General features: G+C 35.4%; 3 protein-coding genes across 3 annotated transcripts; 2 read left to right on the top strand and 1 right to left on the bottom strand.

Annotated features, from left to right (window-relative positions):
* The first annotated feature begins 1,997 nt into the window (after nt 1–1,997).
* LOC131438407 (uncharacterized) lies at nt 1,998–3,052 on the top strand. The gene is made up of 2 exons (XM_058608420.1): nt 1,998–2,805; nt 2,855–3,052. Exons 1-2 carry the CDS (start codon nt 2,145–2,147, stop codon nt 3,007–3,009), a joined length of 816 nt encoding a protein of 271 aa, XP_058464403.1. The 5' UTR covers nt 1,998–2,144; the 3' UTR covers nt 3,010–3,052.
* Nucleotides 3,053–10,496: 7,444 nt separating this feature from the next.
* LOC131434677 (opsin, ultraviolet-sensitive-like) lies at nt 10,497–21,711 on the top strand. The gene is made up of 5 exons (XM_058601654.1): nt 10,497–10,886; nt 10,942–11,108; nt 14,379–14,421; nt 15,039–15,175; nt 20,665–21,711. Exons 1-5 carry the CDS (start codon nt 10,645–10,647, stop codon nt 21,216–21,218), a joined length of 1,143 nt encoding a protein of 380 aa, XP_058457637.1. The 5' UTR covers nt 10,497–10,644; the 3' UTR covers nt 21,219–21,711.
* LOC131434680 (E3 ubiquitin-protein ligase sina) lies at nt 15,182–17,400 on the bottom strand. The gene is made up of 2 exons (XM_058601656.1): nt 16,820–17,400; nt 15,182–16,745 (listed from the first exon to the last, which is right to left on the bottom strand). The coding sequence occupies exon 2, from the start codon at nt 16,457–16,459 to the stop codon at nt 15,605–15,607; it is 855 nt and encodes a 284-aa protein (XP_058457639.1). The 5' UTR covers nt 16,460–16,745; nt 16,820–17,400; the 3' UTR covers nt 15,182–15,604.
* Nucleotides 21,712–22,789: the final 1,078 nt, after the last annotated feature.

The following is a 22,789-nucleotide window of genomic DNA, read 5'->3' as shown; positions in this document are numbered from 1 at the left end:
TCGAACACAAACCATGAAATATTTCAATGTTGTTTATACGGAAAATCTCAAAATGCTGTATCACTCTAATAATAATTTTGTGCACGAATTTGGGTGACTTAAATAAACATTCGCGTTCGATTTACTTGAAAAATCACGCAAGATGGTTTCGAATGTCAAATTGATTATTTTACGATACGAAAAAGAATGTTATACGAACATTCTCTGAAATGCGAATTTATCAAACGTCAAACAATTCACGTGAATTTCCAATGTGAAACATTCGATTTTGAAAATGACGAAAAGTGAGTCCTCCAAGTGTAAGCAGTTTGAAAATTCGCGTGAAATATTTTTCAGTTACAATATTTTACTATATAGCAAAAAGAATTGTGATTTAGATTTGAATTGATATTAGTCAGCTATGCCGGTTTTGTCAGCTTTACAAACCCACTCTCACGATGTTATCGGTTGCCTGTACTATTTTCAGTCATTGAACTTCTATGCTATTTTTTTGAAATAAATTATTACATTTTTAACACAATTTAAAATTAAAAAGTAAATAACAAGTTGCGCAATCGTAATTTAATGTTCATGTATTTTCTTTAAATATATTATGTATGCCATAATCAAAGGGTGCGAAAATCTGGACCAGATACGGCACTGACAAGAAACTCAACTGAAACATATTCGCCCTTACTCTGAATAACGACGTATTGCTTTTTCGAGCGAATATGGGTCGGTCGAATCCTAGCTACCTTTGATTTTGCTAGCGTTATTAGCAATACGAATGAAATACGATCGAAAAAACGACACGTCGTTATTCAGAATAAGGGTGATTGTCCTCTTAAAATAATCATCGAAAACCTGTGATTGCTTTTAGGATCCAATTTTCCAAAATTTTCTCGAATAGCACAAGGCAGTGTATACACAGACTAACAGACATGACAGTATGAGTAAATTCTTATAAAAATAATTTTTCGTGATGCACTAGTTCCACCTATATTGTACTGCGCGAACTATTTACTATCTGTACACCCCTTGTGTTATGTAAAAGTTTTTTTACTAGTTGGTTTCCCCTCGTTTGTCAACACCGATCAGCTGCTTGCAGGGATGCCTGATTTCATCGAAATATTTGAAAATGAATCGTCACAATAAATTATTGGATTACGTTGATAATATATTTAACTTTTTCGCGATGTTGGAAGGTAACCATTTATTTTTTCTCAACGTTGCTCATCTAGATTATTTTTTATTGTGTTGGTAATTTTCACCCGAAATCAAGTGGCGGCAGACAAGAAGCAAGTAAATATTGTAACAAAACGGGTTCGATTTTGTATTGCGTTGGAGGATGAGAAGTAGGCACAATTAAGTATATAGTTTTAGCAATATGTATTAAATCTGTATCCTGCATGAAATTCGCATGGACGTATACAAATCAATACATTACAGGTAATTCTGTATGAATGGCAACTCTGTTGGTAAATGAAAAAAATAAACACAGTCTAGATGACAGACAGGATGTTTTTGATAGGGTAACGTGGCGCCATCATGACACATGTGAGTACTGTCCCAAATAAAGGAATATTCGAAATGACCGTTAAAATGATTGAAGAATCTAATTTGAGTGTACTGTCTGTTAGTCTGTGGTGTATATAAACAACCATAAATGCCATCATGTTTTGCTTCACCTTGTTTGATGTCCGAAAGTTTAAGATGACTAAGTCGATTCACTCACAATGGCATGTCTATTTACCTAAAATGCAACTGGAACTGATCTGAGGCATCAAGTGGAACTAATTTTCACATTTTTGAAGGCCCAACGTAATCGGTGTACCTTGAAATGGCACATGCTAAAATACCGGTGGTAGATGACGGAGCAAGAATAAGCGCAAATTAGAGTAAAATTGAAGGAGCAAGTGGGTATTTTTGATTGTTTGTGTAGAAACATTTCAACATAATTTCATAGATGAAACCATTCACTTGAAGAGTAATCGTAAACAAAACAGTTGTGAAGAGGCGGTTATTCACCGAAAACAATAATTATTAATATTCTACTCTGATATTCATTCTAAATTTTCAGATTAATTTTGAATACGTAAAAGTTGTTGTTGTGAACCTTTTACATATCTGAACACTAGTTGTTAATGTTCCGTACATAATTTATAATGGAAGGTTTAGAATCACGTTTGAAAAAGCAAGTTGAACTAATAAAACGTATAGAAACTTTTTTTGAGCTCCAAGCGTGTAAATCTCTCATAGTTTCGGATTGTAACAATCTTCATACAAATTCTTGTGATAGTTCCGATGCACTACGGGAGGCACGAAAATCCGTTACACATTTTCGAAAACACTTATATCCTAAGTATACTGAAGTGAAGCAATTACTGCATAAAAACCTTCTTCTTATGTTGCATTTAATGGAACAAATTGATAAAATTCAATGTAACAATGTTCTGAAAGAACAACATCCAAACACAGTTATGAACAGTCAGCAACAAAAAACCAATTCCATTCCAACTGTACATACAGTTGATAAAATGTTTCTAACGGATTATCAGAAATCACCATTTGTGTCAAAAATGAAACCTAGATGCCTATCGTTTTTGGATTTCAATATACAGATAAGCCAAGAAGAATTTGAACAAGTACCTAAATATATGAGAGGTCGTGACAGTTTAGACGAACTAATTGGATTCCTTCAGTCGGTGATTGTGTCCTGCTTCGAAGAAAAGTACTCTTTGCTGTATAAAAATAAAAAAGCTGTTACTAATCAGCAAGATTTGGCAATGTGGAAAACCTTCCATCAGCAGCAAACTGCGTTTCCAAGTAAGTAAATCTTGCTAGTTGTTTCAGTTGATTATTGTTTAAATTTCAGATAGCAAATTTATCACACAAGGCGATATTGCCAGGAAGTTGGGTCGACTTATTGACAAAAAAGTTAATTCCAAACTTACAATGCTGCGACATTTACACATCCTTCAGGAAACTAGAAGTGAAGGTACCGTTTATTATATCTGGATACGTGAATAACTTCAATGCCTCAGTTATGGTTGAAATATAAACTTATTTTGTACAATAGTGTAAAAATGTAATAATCGATTCATATGTTATTCTCATGCATTCGGGATTTTGCGGCTGGTTTTAAATTACATTCACAATCTCCTTCCCGAACAAAACAAGAAGCTTATGAAAAATTTTCCATGCCCCTTGTCCATGAGATACTCCCCGATTCTGAGTTTCGAATCAGAATATTCACCTTCGATCGAAATACAGAATAGGGGTGATAGCTCGTGCAGGGCGAGTTTTGAACGTATCTGCAAGTTCTAGCTTGCTACAGAGTTCGTAAAAAGTCCTATTAGCTGCCGCAAGTTCTTTTGTATCGCGTTTATCTTTAACATTTAGCGAGGGTTAGGAACTATTGGTTCACATATCGCGCATTCATCCATTGATTCGTCATCGCTTTCGTTGTTTTTGTTGTGGTTGTTGGAAGCATCGTTGATTTTTTTTTGTATTAACTACGTCTATTATTTTTTGAATTGTTGGTATGGTTGTTTGTAGTGGCAGATGTGCTGATTTTGTTTGGAGCCGATACAGAAATGTTTTAGATGTCCTTGGACGCTTCGTATTTGAGGAAGCACATTATGTATATGGCGTATTCAGATTTATTCAACGGCAGTTTTTTACCCTTTTTAATGTCTAGGTACATTCTGTTCCTTCTGCAAGGTTTCAATTTCGCTTACTTAAGGTCGAAAAATGCTCTTTGGGAAGTTAAAAACAATTGACTTAATCGTGCCACTGGCACCGTCACTTTGTTTGTATCACTGTGACTTTGTTGTGTACTTTGTACAGCTGGTCCTTCCATACTTTCAGAAGTTTTGTTTTCTTTGCTGTGTCAGTTGAACGGCTAAAACCGTTACTGGTTCATCTCGCCAGATTTTTGAATTTCGATCGAGATCTCGTTTTTCCATGCGACCTGTCGAAAACATTTTCGTATTTCGTCTAGCGTGGAGCTTGCTTAAGGTCCTTTACTCCAAGCCATGATATCACGAAAACTATTTAATTGTTTCTGCTCAAATTTATACAGCATCTTAACACATTTACAACTTGAAATAAAAGAATTAAGATTGCTTCGTTGGTTTTTTAGCACTTATATAGACTCCAAAACAAAGAGGAAAACCTAGATTTTTTTCATTGAAGCTTTCCAATTTGTTTTTCAATAATATTGTTTGCTTTAGTTCCGAACAGTCCCAAGTATCACGAAAACAATGGTGTTATTTTTGTATCTTAAATGATCCGAAAGCTTTTTAAATCTGATCCTGATCGGTGTATCTCCGAAAATATTCTGTGTTAAAAAAATTTACAAAGGTTTTTAAATGTATTCGAAAAAGATTAGATATATTACAATAATTTCGTTTCAACGGGTTTTAAAAAAATATATACCCAAAATAGATTTTTAAAACCCTGTTTTAATTCACCTAGTGGTGTAATGATGCCTTTCTCATATCACTCATATTCTCACATGTAATGATTTGAAATTCGTCAACATAATTTTATTTACTTCTTGAAAGAAAACAAAAAAGTTCATTTGTGCATCAACTTGTACAACCTACAAAATGAAATGGTTCTACTATTTCCGGTGCTTCGGGAATCGAAAAACAGGATAGTCGAATTCGCTTTATTTGACCTTCTACTGAAATTGACTATCGCTAAGAATAATTTTGGAACCAGTTTAAAAAATGTATTAATTGTTTTGCTTCGCCGCTCTAAGTGACGGTATAAAATTTTTAACACACTTCAACCCTGTGTATTTGGCGAGTTATCCAGACTTTTATGTAAAAATGCAGTTTTTAACAATATCTGTCACAATTGGCATTGTAAACGAAATATGTCTTGAGACTCAAATTCTACACGGTAATAGCTATCCAACAAGCCATAGATTGTGAAAATCCGTCCATTTTTAACAGAGATATTGAAATTTTTGTGTAAACGATTTTCCCCTTTTTTCAGTGCACAGTGTTCCAAATTACACGAAAACACATTTTTTGTTTGCGTTTCAGAGGTTAATTTTGGAAGCTCAGACGAAATTTTAATTGGAATTGTTCCCTTCTCTTGATATAATTAAAATTGTCAGTAATTCACCTAGAAGTGTTGGTTAATATTATAATTTGCCTATGTTCTATATAGAGAATTCATTTCTTCGGAGAACTTGTATACCATATTATTACAAGAATACATTCCGAACACATGAACTCTTTAAAATGGATTCGGGATATGAAGTATTGTTTATCGGCGGCCCCAGAATGTAGTTTTACCTATTTAACTTTTTTTTAATATAAAAAATAGATTTAGAGTTCGCTCAAACTTTGGGAAACGAACTGAACGAATGTCTGTGTGTGTATGTATGCGTGTCTGTTCGTGTGTGCAGAATAAGGCGTGAATCGCGAAGAAGGCTGGACCGATTTTAACCAAACTAGTTGCAAATGAAACGTCTTCCAGGAAATAATTTTTGTTTTTGGATCTGATGATTACTTTCCGAGTTATACAAACTTTTATTTAAAAAGTTTTTTGACAATATCTGTAACAATTGACCATGAAAACTAAAAAATGGCCAAAATTTAGATACCTTATCGTAATACCAATCAAACGAGTCCGTCAACTATTTACGGATCGATATTTTCGTCATATCCTAATAGCTGGGGTTTCGAACGACGTACGATGAGATGACGCTTGAAATCAAAATTAACCGCAAATTTCAATACAATCATTTCTGAGTGAATGAAAGATGTATTTTCAATCTTTCAATCACTCAGAAGCAAGTATTTGGTCCATTTTGACAACATAATTGTTCCACTTTCTAGTCACAATTTTTGAGAGAAAAAAGATTGTTGATGCAGGAAACATGTGGATCAGTAAAGAAAGGTATCACCTTACTGTTAGATGGATTAAGATTGTCTTTGCTTCGCAGCTTTAAGGGACAGTATAAAATGTTTATCACTATCATGACATTTAACGAGTTGTCAACATAACGCAAACAATTTAGAAAATAAAGTGCTGCATAAAAAAATTCGTTTTGTGGTGCATTATTTAATTAAAATTTCGAGAATTTGATAATTTGCTTTGTAAAGTACAAGGAACATGAACGCGGGACTGTGTTTGAGATTTTAGAGTAGGATTATGAAATGCGATACTTACAGTTTGATGAAAAATCAAACTATTTACAAACACAACTACTCAAAGATAAATTGATATTCGTTTCGTATTAGTGAAACTGTATCATATTGAACATTATCTCTACTGCAGGTTATTATAAATCGAGATTCCAGGATTAAACTCTTGCACGAAATAAGTCTTTATGCATAGCTGTAGAGTCCCACATCAGCAACTAATACCTTTCCGAGTTATCGGAATCGAAATTTAATTTTCTGACTTGTACCTCAAACCTCAATATCCTCAACATAGCTTCGCGTTGAGCTTATCGCTTATCTAAACTTTTTTTTGTTTAATATAATAATGAACAGTTACCATGGCGAACTGATTTTCAACATTCAGCATTGCCAGTTCTATAGAAATTTCACTAAAGGTCTCTGTCACTCTGACAATGTACCTTTGTCAGTGTACCACATAGCGCAAAAGGTGTCCTCGAAAATATGTCGAAGTACTCCGTATTATTATTTGTATTTAGATCTACTGTCTGTCAGAGATGGCATTTCACCAGAGTGATACACGCTGGAGTCAGATTCTTGTCCACACCGAGGATGCAAAAAACGAAGCACCGCACAAAGAGGAAAGCGCACTTCTTCTCAGTGTCGAATAGACAGCATTTGAGTGTGTGCTTGTGGTTAAAGCAGCTGGCGCGAGTGAAACACATTCTCTTCGCATGAATCGCTCACACGCGCTCTCGTCTAAATACACCCAAGTGATCACTGGCGCGTGATGGTGAGCGAACACTTCTGTGAACTTCAATTAATAGAGAGTAGATCGGACTTCCGGTGAAACTCTCAACGTGTGAGCACGTTGCATCGTGTTAGTCCGGAGAAAATTCGAGTATTTCGCGAGAAAGAAAGGATTCTCAGCCGTACTTTGACGATTCGACGCAGCCACACAGCGAGATTTTCGCTTGTAGTCAAGTGAAAATAAAGTCCATTGGACTATAAACGAAAATTAACTAGCAATATAGCCTTAGTTGCTGTATCATCAATTCGGCGTCATCTCAAGTGAGGTGACGCCAACCAGAAAAGAAGAAGAAGAAGAAGAGAGCAGATCTGGCCTTGCTATGAAAATTTTTCGAGGAAAACCGAAAATTTTACGATAAATTGTTTTATTTTGTTGATTTTGCGTGTCCACGCTTCTTCTACGCAAACCATACAGCAGAGTGCTCACCAGCGTGTACACCTCTGTGAAAGTATCTGCATCCACCTCAAAGAATGTATTAGCTAATGCTCTAGCACTTTGGTGCGATTCAGTGGAGGAGGTAAAAGGAAATAAACAAACGCACTCATGATGCGTGCACGCTTTATACAACAGTGGTGTATATATGTGAAAGAGAAGAGCTCTCGTTGAAGTTGTCAGTGCGAGGGGAGAAATTTTGCTTACTCTTCGTCACACAGAGGAGATAGACATCTCTGCTGTCTGTCACTTCCTGTTCCGGAGATATAATCGAGGTAGTGACAGAAACAACGAAACTCACATTTGTTATCGCTCAAGGGTCGTTCGAGACTAATATTGGCTTATGAATCATGATCCAAAATCATATGGCTGACACTTCCGGTTCCGGAGATATAATCGCAGAAACGACATACCGCACTTATTTTTTCTTTACATTCAATTTTCTCGAAGATGGATGAACCAGTTGCAACAACTTCGTTTGAAAGCTACTATTAGGTCAATGATCAAGTTCAAAGACCGAATAGCAGACGTTTCCAATTACGGAGATACATTCCTATAAGCGATGTATCCGACAATTCACATTTTGTTCTAACCGCACATTTTTTTCAGAAAGCATTATCATACCACCAGGTAGAATGAGAGCTTTCTCCGAGAAGCGCTGGAGAAACTAACTTTTGATCAGAGTCTCGGAGACCCCAAGTATTATATACCATTTGACTCAGCTCGACGAGAACGGAAAATGTCTGTATGTATAAGTGTGCACATTTTAAAAGACTTTTCTCTCCGTTCATTTTTCTCGGAGATGGTTGAACCGATATTAACGAGCTTTGGCTCATTTGAAGGTTACTCTTGAGTTGTGAATTATGTTCAAAGATCAATTGGTTATCACTTCCTGTTCCGGAGATATAACGGTATAAGTGACTTAACCGAAAAACGAACTATTTTTCTCTCCGCTCTATTTTCTTGGAGATGGCTAAACCAAAGATAAACTCAAGATGGAATAGTCAATGATTTTTCATGTACCATTCATATAAAACCCCTCGATGAACTCGATTCACCGTCAGTCGCAGTTCAATGATTAGTTGAACCGAAACAATAAACGTCCAGTCGCTCTATGCGCCGTAACTATGATAATGTTTGATTGCGTATTAGTAGCAAATCGTGTTCAAATATGCATGATATAGAACAATCACGCAGCACTTTCCGCGGTTCTCTGTATTCGAATGGAGAAGTAATTTATTATACTCAACTAGCCTAATATTGAATTAGTGTAAGACGGTTTAATTCACTTTAGAAGCAATCATATCAAAAAATCGTTTTACGCGAAACTTGCAAACTTTTGTTTACTTTCTTTCGGTATTGTAGCGTAACCATGGTATTTCTGCGACGCTTTATATGTTTATCGACGCTTTCAACAAGAGGCTAATAAAAGGATACTATTACAGAGTTCACGATTACTGAGCAAGTTTTTTTCTTTGATTTATATGGGACTTCGTAATCTTGAGTTTATCTTTGGCTGAACCGCTTTTAACAAACTTGAGTTCATTTCAAAGCTTGTCTTGAGTTGTGAATTAAGATCGAAGATCAATTGGTTGTCCCTTCCAGCTCCGGACATATAATGATATATAAGTGACGTAACCGACAGAATGAAGTTTTTTTTCTATGTTCAATTTTCTAGGTAAGGAATCAATCAATTCTAAGGCTGTGAACCATTTCACGGTTAATTTTAACTTTTGGTTAAAATCTGACACTTGAGTGGTTATTTGGTGTCGAGTAGTTAAATTTGACTAAAACTGTGGACCATTTCAAAATTTGACGGACGGAAAGTTATTTGGGTTTATTTTCCACTGGAAATAATTTCAACTAAAGAATTAGTATTAGAATTTTCATTGCGAGATTTTTTTCAGTGTTGGAAAATAACTATCGATCTGTCAAAAATAACCATGCTCTCGAGCAGGGTTATTTTTGACAACATCAAATTAACCACTCGAGTGTCAGATTTTAACCAAAAGTTAAAATTAACCGCGAAATGGTTTACAGCCTAAATAGCGTGTTTTTTATCCGCATTTTTGTTATGGAAGTAACCAATGATCAAGTTCGAATGTATTATTACTGATACTTTTGGTTTCGAAAGTGTTGTCCGATATGCGACGTAAGAGCTGAAGCCCGCTTTTGTGAGCTAACCGAATCAATCTAAACGATTTTTTGTCAGAAATTATAAGCCTCAATGAAAAAAGTATATTATATTGAGACTGTTTAAATGACAAGATAAAGGCTTTACCACACCAGTAGGTTGATTATTCATTATTTCTTACACTAAATATAGCATACTGGAAACCATAATGTAGGGTTACGTGTTAGATCTTCACAGTGCAGTCCAGTATATTATTTACTAACCAATTCACTTAAATATGATAAATTTCTGATCGATAAACAAGATTTATTTTATATTTATATAAGAATAGTGAATAAATTGATTATTTTGACCAAAATGTCGATTTTTCAGTAAAACTATTATCTAACTGAAACCCAGGAATCAAGTGTAAACAGGCGTAACTGATGACCATTTGAAACAGTGCCAAGTTCACAACCTCCAACATATTCGAACTTGAACCAAGGATATACATAATCATAATCTTACAAAATTTGTTCGTTTTAAAATAAATATGTATGGATGAAGCCATATAGAAAGGGTCAATAAAGGGAATAAGCATTGTCTTGTAGTCATACACTCTCTATTCATCCTCAGTATTCTGATAGAAACACATACAATTTAATTTTAATCCAGTATAAAGAAAATGATCGGGAAATGTCTATGGCATTATCGTCACATTCCGATGCTTCTTGGTTGCAATATACAGTTTTGCGATCAATTTATTTACAGCACGCGAAGCAATTCTGTATAAAGTTTTCGTGACCCGTTTTAGGGATAACTAGTTCTTTGCAATGATTGACCGAGTAGGTTATATCCGTTTAATTGAATTAGATCCGTTACGTGTATCTATCATCAATCGTTCGGGCCCATGCAATAGAATTCAAATCAAGGAACTCAATAATCCTATCGAAGAGTCTAATTACATTTACTTTGATTCGACTGTTGCTGTTTGAATTTGTATAAAAGTCCGTTGAACCCCGTAGGATTTTGTCAGTAGGCACAGTGGAAGTGTCTAGGACGGTGTGGTGAATAAAAAACAGAGGAATCAAATTACTTGATTTAGTGGATCAACGAATGTTTTAGTGCTCATGTGTTGTGTTGAGTAAAACCTTGTTTATTTGAAAATGCCCTACCTGGATCATCTACACGAAAACTATACTGTGCTACGGCCAGAGGCACGCCTTTCGCCTGAAACACGTTACCTGGGCTGGAATGTGGCCCCCGAAGACCTACCGCATATACCAGAACACTGGTTGAAATATCCTGAACCGGAATCGTCCCTACATTACCTGTTAGGATTGTTGTATGTAGCCTTTACGGTATTCTCTCTTGTCGGCAATGGATTGGTGATATGGGTCTTTTCGTCGTAAGTGTACTAGGAGGATTGTTTTTAGGACATTTATTCAATACATTTTTTACAGTGCAAAATCTTTGCGGACCCCTTCTAACGTTTTCGTCGTAAACCTGGCTATATGTGACTTTATAATGATGCTCAAAACACCCATATTTATTTACAATTCCTTCACCAAAGGATTCACAGCTGGCCACCTTGGCTGCCAGATATTTGCATTTATGGGCTCGATATCCGGTGAGTAATCAAAAACAAAGGATAAAGATATTTTTAGGAACACCTCCCAGCGCTCGTAAAAAAATATTTACTTGGTTTCAAACATGCTTCCTATGTCATTTTTCGGTATACGAATTGTGTTCAATGCTGTCGAGTCAAGTTTTAGAGAAGTTCTGTATGGAAACATAAGAACAATATACGGAATTTTAAAGACAAATTAATGTATATTAGAAGGGATATTTATGTGGATAGGTACATCAATAATTCATAATTTTCTAAAACATTCCAGAAAAGTAAATCTTCATCTTCCAGACTTAATTTAAAGATGCGATTTTTACTGTCGTAATGTTTAATGTCTTTCAGAGACAACAGTATATAATCGGCGAAGTCAAATAATCGTAATCTCAAACGTTAAATCTGTCTAACTCTCAGCGTAATCGAAACTCACGTTAAATCTATAAACTGCTCAATAACATTAGAATTGGAAAATATCCTACTAAAATGTCCCACATAAAAACTTGACTTCCAAACAACTTTATTCAATATAAACGTTTAAGGAGAACAAAAATAACATTTCACTGAACTTGTCCGCATGCCGTTTGATAATTTGTACAGTAGTCGTTTGCTGTGAATTCATCGGTTATTCCAAGATTTTTATGGCTATATGTGAGTAAAAAGAAATAAGAAAGTGCTTGAGCTGAATTGAATTTATAAATGTAATAAAATTGTAGTTAAATGCCAATAACTTAGGTCCTTAGATAATTCTCAATCGTTACTAATATTTCAATTTATGGTATGATGGTGGGCCCCGAATCATTTTCATGGACATTTTTTTATGTCAGCCGTTGCCTCTGGCATATATAATGATAATGTCTTTTTATCAAATTTTCCAGCGGACAAAATTAATTAATTATGATTTCAAATGGGTCGGCTTCGGTTACGAGTATTTACATTGGTAGGAGCCAATGATCTCATCACTCACCGACTTTTGAACCGAAGCCTGGAGGGCCGAGTGTCACATACCATTCGACTCAGTTCGTCGAGTACGTAAAATGTTTGTATGTGTGTATGTGTACGTATTTTTTGCACTCATTTTTCTCGGAGATGGCTGAGCCGAATTTCATGAACTTCGATTTAAATGAAAGGTCTTGTAACCCCACATAAAGTTCCTGAATTTTATTCGAATCCGACTTCCCCACTTTTATCAGAGATTATGTGTCCGATTTCAACAAACTTAAATTCAAATGAACGGTCTTATAGTCTCATACAAAACTTCCAAATTTCATCTGGATCCGACTTCCAGTTCCGGAATTATAGGATGAAGTGTGTTAAAAATTGGATACCGTCACTTGAAGCCGCGAAACAAAACACGTAAAAAATTTCTAAACTGGCCTCAAAACTATTGCAATCGGTATCCATTGTCAATAGACAACCAAACAACCCGATTCCGGCTATGCTGGTTCTCGGTTTCTGATTCCGGAAGGAAATAAAAAGTAAAATAATCTCTAAACTTATCTCAAAACTTTTCCAATCGGTAGTCATGGTCAGTAGACGGCCAAACATGATTTTGGCTTTCCTTGTTCTTGGGTTTTTGATGAATGACCGAAGATTGTAGCCATAGACTCAAAAATGGATCCCAGTCACTTTTCTCAAACCAACTTCGATTATACCCAGATTCCGGTTTCGGAAGTACCTCTTTTCGTTTCCTCATAGATGGCCTCAAACCGACCTGAGTACTGTTTCACTCTGTAGGTTATACTAGGACGAACCTTTTTGTTTTTTAAGAATCGAAGAAAATTGTTTCGAAGAATACCACACATTTATATATGAGAATATGTGAGATATGAGAAATGCATCATTACACCATCAGGTGGATTAAAACAGACTTTAATTTGTGTTTATAACTTCGCTGGATTTCAAACTCTATTCCGGTTGTCTGGAAACTGTGTACCGAGATTTCGGCAAATTAACTGATTTCAGTAAAATAGTAACTATAATTTATCTGTAATTCAATCTTTTGTAAACATCAACAGTATTTTATTTTTTAATTATAGTTAGATCTCTTAAAAGAGTTCCACTGGGATTCCACACTAGTTAATGGCAAATCGTAGAATAAAGTAGTTGCGTCAACTATCAGTGGACCCCTTGTGGAGCTTTGTAGTGTGGTTTGATCATTGGTTACTTTCTGAACAAAAAGTTCGGCTTGAAAAAAAACGCGTTTTATCGGTTACATCATTTAAACATTATATCTTCGGAACAATTAGTGACAGCCTATTGATTTTTTCTAGCTTGTAGAAATCGATTCAGCCATCTCGGAGGAAATTGAACGGACAAAAATCCGTTCTTTTTCTGTTACGTCACTTATACCATTCCATCTCCAGAATCGGTAGCGACAGCCAATTGATCTTTGAACTCAATTCAAACCCAACAGTAGCTTTCAAACGTACCTAAGCTTGTTGAAATAGGTTAAGCTATATCCAAGAAATTTGAGCGGAGAAAAAAAAAGCGTTTTGTCGGTTACATCATTTATACCAATATATCTTCAGAACCAGAAGTGACAGCCAATTGATCTTCGATCTTGATTCGCAATCTAAAAGTATCTTTCAAACGAGCCTAAGTTCGTAGCAATCGATTCAGTCATCTCGGAAAAAGTTAAGCGGAAAGGAAAAAATGCGTTTTGTCGGTTACATAACTTATATCATTATATCTCCGGAGCCGGTAGTGACAGCCAATTGGTCTTCGAACTTAATTCACAACACAATAGGATCTTTCAAACGCGCCCAACCTTGTTACAATCGGTTAAGCCATATCCGAGAAAATGGAGCGAAGGGAAAAAGTGTTTTGTCGGTTACGTTGCTTATACCAATATATCTACGGAACCAGGAGTGACAACAACTTGATTTTCAACTTAATTCACAACCCAGCTATTTAGGCGCATAAGCTTGTTAAAATCGGTTCAGCCATCTCCGAGAAAATTGTGCGGAGATAAAAATCTTTAAAATGATTAGTGATGAACAAAATACACACATAAGGATGAAAAATAAATTCAAAAAAATGAAGCATGAGCAAGCATTGATTTGAACAATACATTAAGTGTTGATAGATCAGTCGTTTCTTAAGGGTTGAATCTGAATTGGTAATGGATAACTTGTAAATTAAAACGAGCTGAATTTCCTATCAAATTTGATCGGAAGGAATTCGTGAAGAGTTTCGTATTCTTATTTTCTTTCCGTAGATCTTCATTAAACATCTACTTCACCTTCGTAATTCTATTTTCCGTTTATTTTCCAGGCATCGGTGCAAGTGCTACCAACGCATGTATAGCCTACGATAGGTAAGATGTTTTTATTCTGGGTAGGATTGTTGACAGATGTTTCATAAGTGTTCCGAACGATTACATTTGCTTATTGAACTACTGACCCATGGCGCTTTTTATTATTTTCGTTGCGTTCGAGCTTACATGCGATGGTAATTCCATTGCAAATCTTTAACCAGGTTTGTCTCTCTTCGTATGCAAATGACAGTTGCGCACTCAACTGCTACGAACAAAAAGGGCCTAAAAGCCAAAGATAGATTATCTTTGATTGCTTTCTTATCTGTTAAGGGGTGTACCACCCCTACGTACCTCTGTGGAGATAACTATCGAGTATATTCTGTAAAATTTTTGAATCGATTGGTCAAGATTTACTTGACTTATGTTTCCGACTGTCAAAATGCAGCACTTTCGCGGAAATGCCGCCATTTTGTTTTTCAATTTTTAAAACTGATCATCTCTTTTGTACTGAAATATACATATTAAAAAGTGCTTTATACAAAATTCGGATTACTCCATTTTTAGGATCCCAAAATAATTCACCAAAAAAGTCCTCTTTTTATCTAGTAGTGTAACCCCTTAATAGAATAAATATCAAATATTATTATTGTAAAATTTTCCACATTTTTGTTTTATAGATTCAATACCATCGCTCGACCCTTCGAAGGAAGACTAACACACACAAAAGCGATCTGCATTACAATTTTTGTGTATCTATATGCCATCCCATGGGCAACTTTGCCATTGCTCGAGATTTGGGGACGATACGTACCAGGTAAGTAACATAGTTAACAGTGACAGAAACAAAACATTTTCTATGCTTTCAATAAAATTAGTTTATTGACTGAAATTTTTACATCCTGACAATATCAACTAAATGTGGAAAAAAATCGTAAGTCGTCCATTTGCGCAAGAGGAGGATACTTTCTACCTTCTATTTCGAGATAAAAATCCTACCATACCAATTCACGCCGGTTGATTGTATTTTTTATGTCAATTCAATCTATCGCTCCTCAAAACTAAACTACATCTCTACTTGCATAATTGATTTCAATAGAGGTAATATATGCCCCGTCAATTTACGCTTATCAATTTTTCAATGAGTTATGCTTTCTTGCTATCATATGCATATGCTATACGTATGTGATGTAGAATTAATTTAATGCATTTTAGAAGTAATGAAATGTCAACGAAACGTCCCTTTCTACACAACGGATATAGTCACATTAATACCAAGATTACCATTATCGGCAAAAAGCTGTGCAATTGAGGTATCGAACACAAGACAGTCCGAGTTGAGGATCGCGCTGGCCACTCCTTCATGAATGGATCGGGGCATTGCTTCCCAGGTTAACCGGCGACGATTACCGTTTAGCTCCAGTCGGTAGGCGAAATTTTCCGCTTCCTTTCGAGATCCGATTAGTTGAACAATCGCATAGAACTGTTGATGGCCGTCATATTTTTCCTGTTTCTCAAGCACCAACATGAAATGGTGTCCGAAGCAAGACTGCATCATGACCCAATCGACGGCACCGGGGAGATTGATGTCAGTTGCGAGAAACACAATGTCCTCTCCCTGGAGTGTGGTAATGCTTTTGTGGGACATCATCAGATGAGGCATCACATAGTCTAGTGACCCTTGCCATTTGCATGATGCTCCCGGACATGGACAGAGATAGGGTCGGAACTCGCAAGCTTCTTCGTGCTCAGCCTTTTCGGTGTAAACTAATGAGACAGTACAGCCATGGTTTGAATGCTTGCAAGGAAATTTTACATTTGAGGCAACCTTCTCCATTGCCAAGTTTCGAATATTCCCCAGAGAGCCACGACATGTGGGACAGCAAGTTAATTTTGAACGGCAACTTGTACACACCAAGTGACCACTTTGGCACTGTAATATTGGTGGTAGTACATAATCGAAACATACCGGGCACTCGAATAACGATGCCAAATCTGCCGAAATTCCGTTATCCCCAGCTCCGACCGATGAAATAGATGAATTAGAAGACGATGAACCAGTGACCTCTCGCCTTTTTGGATTGTTAATTTTGTTAGACATTTTCTCTTGCTTAGCAACTGTATGGCAGTGCTCCGTTAAGCCACGAACCCAAATATCACAACACTATCAAGTAATTGTCGCCACAAACACTCTCCACAGCTCGTAGGAATCGAAATTGATTGATTAAAAAGCTAATTACTTTTCAGCTGTACTGGTGCTCTGCCACCTTCCTCTTGTGTATTTTTGCGTCAGTCGCTCCTATGCGAGCGATCACGAAAAGCACAAAATTGCTAGTCACTATCGTATATCCATTACTTCTTAGACAATGCTTACGACGAATTAAAACCTGTTGAAACAAATGATGATAATTTCAGCTACCATAACGGGATTTTCACGATAAAAACTATCAAAAATATTTACTCTTGCACTTTGCACGAATCCACGATTGACTAAAAATGTTTCCCTTTCGCTATGCGTAATGTTTTTCCATTACTCTTGTATCCACCAAGATAATACATAGAAGGTATTGGCAGGAAAATAAAACATGCAAATTGGATATGAGTTAAAAACATTCTTTATATTTAACAAATGCAAAAGATCACAACAAAATTTTTGCGAACACAATTGCTAAAATTAGATATCGTCGATTAAATCGTATTGAAATGTGTTTAAATGAAAGTTTGTAATTCTTGGTAACATTAGGAATATGATTTGCACCTATTTCTATTATCTTACGTGCAACATTGGAAGCGAATAATAATGTTGCGCGATACCAAGATTGTAAATCTTATGAAAGGTTGACTCACTGTAAGCTTGATTATCAAGTGTGGAATGACAGGACAATTGAGTCTTTTTTAGGGATGCCAGGTCTATTTATAATTAAAAATATGCGTGGATTTCGCGTGTGTGAGTGGAATTTAGTGGAGTTTACACATCGACGTGAACATTTAAAAAGCGGCCCTTACACGAGACAATATTATTGTCAATAGCAGCCCTTACACGAGACAATATTATTGTCAATACAAGGAGTATTGACAATACTTTTGATCGTGTAATGGAAACTTCATTGGATTGACGAAAATATTGTCAAAAAATCAAAACTGCTCATCAATCCGACAATACTTTCTCTCCAGAGAGGAAACTGCCAAATATGTGCAATGAACTCATCTCTCAATATTTCAATGTTCATTTGCAATATTTGAAGCTCCAAACGCTTGATTTTCTCGAAAAATGCGGACTCAAGTTACCAAGTCAATTGGATTGACGGTATTGACAATACTTTGGATTGACAATAATATTGTCACGTGTAAGGGCTGCTAATACAACGAGTATTGACAATACTTTTGATCGTGTAGTGGAAACTTTATTGGATTGACGAAAATATTGTCAAAAAATCAAAACTGCCCATCAATCCGACAATACTTTCTCTCCAGAGAGAAACTGTTAAATATGTGCAATGGCCTCTTCTCTCAATATTTTAAAATTCATTTACAATATTTAACGCGGAAAACGCTTGAATTTTTCGAAAAACTCGGACTCAAGTTATCAAGCCAATTGGATTGATGGTATTGACAATACTTTGGATTGACAAAAATATTGTCACGTGTAAGGGCTGCTAAAGCACAGACTAACAGACAGGACACTCAAATTAGATTCTTCAATCATTTTAACGGTCATTTCGAATATTCCTTTATTTGGGACAGTACTCACATGTGTCATGATGGCGCCACGTTACCCTATCAAATACATCCTGTCTGTCATCTTGACTGTGTTTATTTTTTTCATTTACCAACCGAGTTGCCATTCATACAGAATTACCTGTACTGTATTGATTTGTATACCTCCATGCGAATTTCATGCAGGATACAGATTAATTACATATATCCAGCCTACTTCTCATCCTACAACGCAATACAAAATCGAACCCGTTTTGTTACAATATCTACTTTTTTCTGGTCTGCCGTCACTTAATTTCGGGTGAAAATTACCAACACAATCAAAAATAGTCTAGATGAACAACGTTGAGTAAAATAAATGTTTACCTACCAACATCGCTAAAAAAGTTAAATATATTATCAACGTAATCCAATAATTTATTGTGACGATTCATTATCAAATATTTTGATGAAATCTGGCAACCCTGCAAGCAGCTGATCGGTGTTGACAAACGAGGGGAAACCAACTAGTAAAAAAACTTTTACGTAACACAAGGGGTGTACCGATAGTAAATAGTTCGCGCAGTACAATATAGGTGGAACTAGTGCATCACTAAAAATGATTTTTATAATAATTAACTCATACTGTCATGTCTGTTAGTCTGTGGCTAAAGGGCCTTAAAACAATTCGACGTGAACATTTCATAAGGGCACATAAACCAATGAGAGATTCTCTTTGTTTACTTTCTCTTCTATTAGTAACATCTAAATTTTGACGGTCACTTACCAAATTTGCATATAGAATGAAAGAAAATATCTCCAGCTTTGTAATAGTATCATACATGTAACGAACAATTGCGTAATAACGCAGATATAATCGAAAGAGAAAGTAAACAAAGAGAATTTGTCAAATGTTCAAAGGCCCTTTTTGAATGTTCACGTCGAATTGTCAAATTCTCTTTGTTTACTTTCTCTTTCGATTATATCTGCGTTATTACGCAATTGTTCGTTACATGTATGGTACTATTACAAAGCTGGAGATATTTTCTTTCATTCTATATGCAAATTTGGTAAGTGAACGTCAAAATAAAGGTGTTATTAACAGAAGAGAAAGTAAACAAAGAGAATCTCTCATTGGTTTATGTGCCCTTATGAAATGTTCACGTCGACATGACTGCAGGACGCGAATACGAATAAAACTGGTATGCTTATTTGACACTTCCGACTATAGGTAATCGATCATATTAGCACAGACTAACAGACATGACAGTATGAGTAAATTGTTATTTAAATATATTTTTCGTGATGCACTAGTTCCACCTATATTGTACTGCGCGAACTATTTACTATCTGTACACTCCTTGTGTTATGTAAAAGTTTTTTTACTAGTTGGTTTCTCCTCGTTTGTCAACACCGATCAGCTGCTTGCAGGGATGCCTGATTTCATCGAAATATTTGAAAATGAATCGTTACAATAAATGATTGGATTACGTTGATAATATATTTAACTTTTTCGCGATGTTGGAAGGTAACCATTTATTTGACTCAACGTTGTTCATCTAGACTATTTTTTATTGTGTTGGTAGTTTTCACCCGAAATTAAGTGGCGGCAGACCAGAAGCAAGTAAATATTGTAACAAAACGGGTTCGATTTTGTATTGCTTTGGAGGATGAGAAGTAGGCACAATTATGTATATAGTTTTGGCAATATGTATTAAATCTGTATCCTGCATGAAATTCGCATGGACGTATACAAATCAATACATTACAGGTAATTCTATATGAATGGCAACTCTGTTGGTAAATGAAAAAAATAAAAACAGTCTAGATGACAGACAGGATGTTTTTGATAGGGTAACGTGGCGCCATCATGACACATGTGAGTACTGTCCCAAATAAAGGAATATTCGAAATGACCGTTAAAATGATTGAAGAATCTAATTTGAGTGTCCTGTCTGTTAGTCTGTGATATTAGTTTATTGTGTGAATGTGAATGTGTTTGCAGTGCGCACGAATTTGACATTTCTCTCCCCAACTTCTGTGTACGAGATTCGATGCGGACTCGTTTGAGGGCACCATGCTCGCAAAAAATGTTGTTGCCAACGATTTGTTCGTGAAATGTGAGAGCTGGATATCTTGTTAATATGATGTCTTTGGTTTAAGTAAACCTGAAATTATGTTCAGAATTCAGGTCGACCAGAATTCTAGGTTCGGAATTAGCGCTTGGAGCAAAAAATGATCGTTTATGGGATAGTAATAATTTAATTTATAATTATATTAAACTTCATCTAAACCATTTCGTTGACCTTGCACGACACTTTTTGGGCGCTTGATTGTTTCTATCTACATTTTGAATAGCTGCTTCTATGGAACATGCATTTTTCTGCGCTATTTATCAGAAACATAGTGTAACTCATCATGCGAATTATTTAATATAAATATTATACTCATTTCTTGTCATGTTTATTGAATTTATAAATAGTCCAAATCAAGGTCTTGAGTTTGAGTCACGTTTGATTTATTAATTCAATATATTAATCAATATTTCCTAATTTTTTTTTAATTTATTTATTTACAAGTTTTTATGCTTGTCTTTTTGTTGTCTTTCAGAGGGCTACCTTACATCATGTACGTTTGATTACCTCACCAATACTTTCGACACTCGTATGTTTGTTGGTACTATCTTCACTTTCAGCTACGTATTACCGATGAGTCTCATCATTTATTACTATAGTCAAATAGTTAGTCACGTGGTCAATCACGAGAAAGCCTTGCGTGAGCAGGCCAAAAAAATGAACGTTGACTCATTGCGTTCAAATCAAAACCAAGCCAATACGTCGGTCGAGGTGAGGATAGCTAAAGCTGCCATCACAGTTTGCTTCCTGTTCGTTGCATCTTGGACCCCATATGCAGTGTTGGCATTGATAGGTGCTTTCGGTAATCAAAGTTTGCTAACACCAGGAGTAACCATGTTCCCCGCATGTGCTTGTAAATTTGTTGCCTGCATCGACCCGTACGTGTACGCTATTAGTCATCCAAGGTACAGAGTGGAATTACAGAAGCGATTACCGTGGTTAGCTATCACTGAAACTTTGCCAACTGATACCGCATCAACAACTACCGAAGCAGTTTCAACCAACACAGCAGCACCGGCATCTTCTTAACTCGTTTTTAGTTTTATAATTTTTCTCAAAATTTACGAATAAAACATTCAAAATATGAAGACCCTTGCAATATATCTCATGGACATGATAACTGGACAAACCTGCGTCGATACATTGTTTTGGAGAACTGCAATATGTTCCAAATGAGTAGGGAAGTAGAAAAGACGAGTAGGGAAATTCACAACGCTCATTCAAAAGATTTCTATTGATATCAAACATTCAAACCTACTTCTAATATTTTTCTATTCTCTTTTCTTTTTCATTTTGTTAAATAAAGATTTATTTGTACAAAGCTCTGATTCCTCAAAAACTAATTTGAAAAACTCTTCTGTAATCAACATACTGATTTATTTTTCTAATTTTGCATGAAATTTATCAGAGTTGCAAGCTATTACCCAGCGTGATAGTGTTTTCGACGCAGTGTTATGGAAATAAAATATTCAATTGATTTTTTCAAGCAAATAAATTCATAATGAATTGTCAAGTTGGCAAATTTATATGTGTCTATATAGAAAAATATTGAGAATGGCAATTAATCTTTTATTCGTGCAAAAAAAATCTAGCCTTCTTGTCCCCATTTATTTATTTTATCGATAGTTTTTTTTTTTTGGTTTCGTGTATGACGTTATTTGTTCATTTTAGTTTTATGTAAGTGGGATCCTCTAAAACTTTGATTTGTAACAGTGAATTATTGTTATGAAACTTCCGACTACACTTCCATTTGTTGAGTAAATAATGTTTTCAATTTCACATCAACAAAAATATTTTATACTCGTATTTTGTTGATAGCTGAACCAAATACTTCATACTCGTATTTATTTTTTCGTATTGATAAGCTTTACTATGCATACAGTATAGCACATCATTTTCAAGCGGTAATTTTTATCGTACAATTGCTTCTGAAAAACTCTTGATTCAATAAAGCGTGATATAATTGAAATTGAGGTGTAAAATTGTGTTCAACTGATAAAAAAAATCGCGTCATCGAAACTTTCTATTGTTTCGATATGAAAATCAAATGAACGTAGTATGAGTTTCATTGAAATTTCATTTTATATACTCTTATAAAATGAGTTGAATGAAATTTCTTTGAGTTTCGCTTGTGTTACGAGGTGATAGTGGATGTGCTTCGCACATGTTGCATCGTGCTAATTTTTATCAGTGTAAAATCAAACAAGATATTCACTCAAAAAAATGTATCACATTATAATTTCGTGAAAAGTTTTGTGAATATATTCCACCCTGCTTTTCTCACAGTTTATAATGAACTGCCCTTCAGAACATATTTGATGTATAGTCCAGTAGGAGTTACGTGTTTCATCAAAAAAGTAGTGTGTGTTAATATCACATTCACCTACGAGATATACTATTGCTATTTAGAATATTGCTAAATGCCAAAAATACTTCACCTGATATTGTGGCAACACTTATCTTAAGTATTGTTATATTCTATAATAATTTGTCGAAAATCGCATTAGAGCCTGTCTCCAACTACCTATAGGTGTGATGAAGATTTTAACATGGCGTGTTTATTATCAACTAACAAGGACTTCAAACTGTAACACGCATTA

Source organism: Malaya genurostris, chromosome 3 (genome assembly GCF_030247185.1).
Source record: "Malaya genurostris strain Urasoe2022 chromosome 3, Malgen_1.1, whole genome shotgun sequence".
In the NCBI taxonomy this organism is placed as follows: domain Eukaryota; kingdom Metazoa; phylum Arthropoda; class Insecta; order Diptera; family Culicidae; genus Malaya; species Malaya genurostris.
Note: the sequence above shows the minus strand (reverse complement) of the source record. Positions and strands in the feature narration are given on the sequence as shown.

Coding starts and splice junctions, on each gene's coding strand:
- LOC131438407 (XM_058608420.1), top strand. CDS start 2,145: ATGGAAGGTTTAGAATCACGTTTGAAAAAGCAAGTTGAACTAATAAAA. Junction 2,806..2,854: donor GCAGCAAACTGCGTTTCCAA/GTAAGTAAATCT, acceptor TTTAAATTTCAG/ATAGCAAATTTATCACACAA.
- LOC131434677 (XM_058601654.1), top strand. CDS start 10,645: ATGCCCTACCTGGATCATCTACACGAAAACTATACTGTGCTACGGCCA. Junction 11,109..14,378: donor ATTTATGGGCTCGATATCCG/GTGAGTAATCAA, acceptor TTTATTTTCCAG/GCATCGGTGCAAGTGCTACC. Junction 15,176..20,664: donor TTGGGGACGATACGTACCAG/GTAAGTAACATA, acceptor GTTGTCTTTCAG/AGGGCTACCTTACATCATGT.
- LOC131434680 (XM_058601656.1), bottom strand. CDS start 16,459: ATGTCTAACAAAATTAACAATCCAAAAAGGCGAGAGGTCACTGGTTCA.